At 45.1% G+C, this 3,904-nt stretch overlaps 1 protein-coding gene across 1 annotated transcript in view; it reads right to left on the reverse strand.

Annotated features, from left to right (window-relative positions):
- Positions 1 to 3,904, reverse strand: part of Pkd1l3 (polycystin 1 like 3, transient receptor potential channel interacting) — a 61,266-nt gene that overhangs the window by 48,800 nt on the left and 8,562 nt on the right. Inside the window, exon 3 of the mRNA XM_013354452.2 lies at positions 731 to 823. Within this exon, the coding sequence (XP_013209906.1) occupies positions 731 to 823 (93 nt within the window). The remainder of the gene's footprint in view (positions 1 to 730; positions 824 to 3,904) is intronic.

Here is a 3,904-nt window from a genome sequence, read left to right on the forward strand (position 1 = left end):
TCTTGTAGACCAGGCTGGTCTTGAACTCACAGAGATCCGCCTGCTAAAAATTATTTTGTAATAGAACTTTTGTGAGAAAAAAATACTTTGCTTCTCATTGTAGAACGAGTAAGAGACATTCAAAGGCATGCTGAGTGCTGAGAAAACAAAACAGCCAGGTGTGGAGAGGCTTGCTTGCCATCCCAGCTCCTGAGAAGCTGAGGGCTGGGGAGACGGCTCAAGAGTCAAATGTTGGCTAGGAAAACATGGGAAACTGGGTTCAGAGTTGAGAACCCATGAAAAACTGGGCCTGGCAGTGCACACTTGTGCAGGCCTGTTACCCCAGTGCTAGGAGGTGGGAGCAGGGGGATCCCCAGAACTAACTGGCCAGGTAGTCTAACCCAAAGCTCGGAGTGAGACATAGGCATTCATCACAAAAACTATGATGAAGAGCACTAGAAGGAGACTTCTAGTACACACACACACACACACACACACACACACACACACACACACACTGAAAGGCAAGGGTGGGGCATGGCTCTGTCGTATAGTGCTATGCACAGAGCCCTGGGCTTGATCGCCTGCACCACAGAGAAAGAAAAGGCGTACAGACTGTAGTATTGAAATCAGATATGCAGATTCAAGCAGGTGCCTCCTTGGCTCTAGATACGATAATTCATTCAGGTTTCCCTCAGCTCCGGGCACCTAAAGATGACTGGATCACACACTTAGAGAAGGAACACATTACCTGAGGTCTGTTTCTGGGCTCCTCTTTTTGTCTTGGGTCTCCGTGGGCTTTTCTCATTGTTCCCAGGGCCTTCAGCAGGCTGGGGAAAGGCACCTGTGTAGTTGAGGCATATCAGTTGGTTATGGCTTTGGCTCTAAGCTCACAAATGGTCATTACACACACACACACACACACACACGCACGATAAGCATAAAAAAACAAACACAGATTATTAATCATTTCCATTAGATAACAATGTGGGAATTCTGAAGTAGCCCCTTCACTCTGACCATCGCCACATCTGGATGTACACTACCAGATGCCCAAAACTGGGTCTAGTTGGCCAAGAAGCAACAGAGGATTAAAGTCTTTGTATGAAAGACCTGCCAAAGAAAACATCTTCCTTTCTGGTTTTGTAACTTGGGTCAGTAGAGCTCAGGGTCCAGAAATTACTGGAGTGGCAACATGTACTTCACCTGAGCCACACCCTCAGACCAACAGGGACATCCTGGAATGCCTCATTTTCTACATACAGACACATAATACATACATACATGCGCACACACATACATACATGTTCCTCACACATGCAAACTGAACACTGGCTACATCTCAAGCTAAAAGGGGACCACAATCCTCCTCAGCTTGCATCTGCACTGTCTGGTGATCAGCAGCGTGTCTAGTCTATTAAATTCTGTTCTTGCTCGGCTCCTTTTGACTTCCTTACTCAGCCTCCAGCAACCAGGAGCTTTCTATATCCTCCTTAGGGCAGATGGCAGCTTGCTTTTTACTTTATTTTACAGTGTGTGTGTGCTGGATGGAATGAGAATGGCCCTCATATGTTTGCATACTTGGTTCCCAGTTGGTGGAACTGTTTGGGAAGGATTAAGAGGTGTGGTCTTGTTGGAGGAGGTGTGTCACTAGGCGTGGGCTGTGAAGTATTAAAAGTCCATGCCATTCCCAGTTGGCTCTCTCTGCCGTGTGCTTATGGACTAGATGTGAGCTCTCAGCTGCTGCTCCAGCTACCTGTCACCAAAACAGCAAGAACAAGAAACTAGCAGCTTCTATTGCCTTTGTGAACTACTCATTTGATTCTTTTCTGATCTGAGCAAAACTATTCTGAGAAAATTATTAAACAGTTTAATTTGCTAGCTTCATGTTTTCCCTGACACATCTTTACTTTTTATTTTTTTTTTAATTTGGGGGGATTGTTTTTTTTTTTAAAGTCATAGCCTTTAAAGAGACAATTGGATTTTCTATTTTTTTTTGAAGATTTATTTATTTATTAAGTATACAGTGTTCTGCCTGTATGCATTCCTGCAGGCCAGAAGAGGGCACCAGATCTCATTACAGATGGCTGTGAGCCACCATGTGGTTGCTGGGAATTGAACTCAGGACCTTTGGAAGAGCAGGCAGTGCTCTTAACCACTGAGCCATCTCTCCAGCCCGGGGGGATTGTTTTTTAAAGTCCTCGATCTAAATGTTTTGTATTCTTTTTAGTTTGCTTTGTGCTGATAGAGCATCCCAGACTCAGTGCTTTCTAAAGATCAGAAGCTTGGGGCTGGAGTGTGGCTCAGCCGTGGGTGCTTTGCTAGCATGAACAAGATCCTGAATTTCATGACAGCTCAGGAAGAAAAAGAGGAAGGAAAGGAAGAAGAGAAAAGAAGAAAAAATAAAAGGAAAACGAAAAAACCAGAAATATATATATATATATATTTCTCAGTTTGGAAGCCAGAGAAGGCTAAAATCACGACTCTGGCATCCAATATCTGGCGAGGGCTGCATCCTCCAGAGCGGGGAGGACAGCAGCGGCCTCACATGGTGAAAGGAGATGAGACAACTTATCACCAAATCCCAGTCACAAGGGTGGGGAACTGGTGGCCAAGGGACCTCTAAAAGGTTCCACTTCTTAGACTTTCCATTGGCCGAAGCTGGATTCAGAGTGATACACTCAACACAACAATACTTACAGAAAACATCAGTGGCCCAGCGATGGGATAGTAAGCAAAGTACATTCAAAGAGGTCTAGCTGCCTTTTCTGCCCTGTTTCCTTCCTACCCATCAGCCTCTCGTGCCATTTTCTCTGTTCTGTTCGTGTGTGTGTATGTGTGTGTGTGTGTATATGTGTGTGTGTGTGTGTACACACACTCATGCTCTCTTTTAAAAATAGCCCCACCCTCCCCATTGTTCTTCATTTTGCTTCACTCCTCGCTAGAGAGCCGGTATTACAGATAATTCCACTGCAGTTTCTGGAGATGTGAATGTCTAAGCACAGAAGTTTAGGCATCAAGCTGGGCATGGTGACCCATGCCTGTCATCCCAGCACTTGGGAAGTAGAAGCAGGAGGGTCAGAAGTTCAAGGTCACCCCTGGACACATTATGAGGGGGCAGCACAGGGTGGGGAGAACTGTATTTGTAGAGTCTAAAGTCAAGAATTCTTGAGAATGCCTAAAGACTCAACTGTCACTCACAACTTATGTACACATCATCAAGTAGATGACATTCATTAAAAATTGCATTTTTGGACAGACGCAAGCGGCGGGGACCTGCGGGGACCGGCGCGGCGGCAGACGCAAGCGGCAGGGACCGGGCGCGCAATAACGAGAGCAGATCGCCCCACTACAATTAAATCAAAGAGGGTAGGCCTTTTGCTGGAGAGGTCACTGGCAAATGGGGAGCCTGGTCCTGATCCTGAAGACCCTTCGGAGGGGTGAGAGGGTTCTTGGCCTGTGGCAGGAACCAGGAAACAGAGCGGGGGCATTTGGTAAGCAGAAACCTTGGCCAGCAGGTAAACCTGATCCGGTTTAAAAGACCCATTAGATAGGATCAATAGGAAGAGATGGGCAGGCGCCAAAGCAAGAATTCACCCAATAATTTGAAAAACAACATGAAAACACCAGAACCCAATGATCTTACAACAAAAGTAGTTGAACACCCTAACACTGAAGAAGTGGAAAAAATTGACTTTATGAAAGCAATAGAGTCCCTTAAACAACATGTAAAAAAACGACCTTATAGAAATGGATGAGAAATATAACAAAAAGTTTGAAGAAATGAGTAAATACGTACATGATACCCTGGGAAACCAAGAAAAAACGATCAAACAGGTAATGAAAACAGTTCAAGAATTAAAAACTGAAATGAAGGCAAGGAAGAAAACACAAACTGAGGACCAGCTGGTTATGGAAAATCTAG

Source organism: Microtus ochrogaster, chromosome 4, assembly GCF_000317375.1.
Source record: "Microtus ochrogaster isolate Prairie Vole_2 chromosome 4, MicOch1.0, whole genome shotgun sequence".
NCBI lineage: Eukaryota > Metazoa > Chordata > Mammalia > Rodentia > Cricetidae > Microtus > Microtus ochrogaster.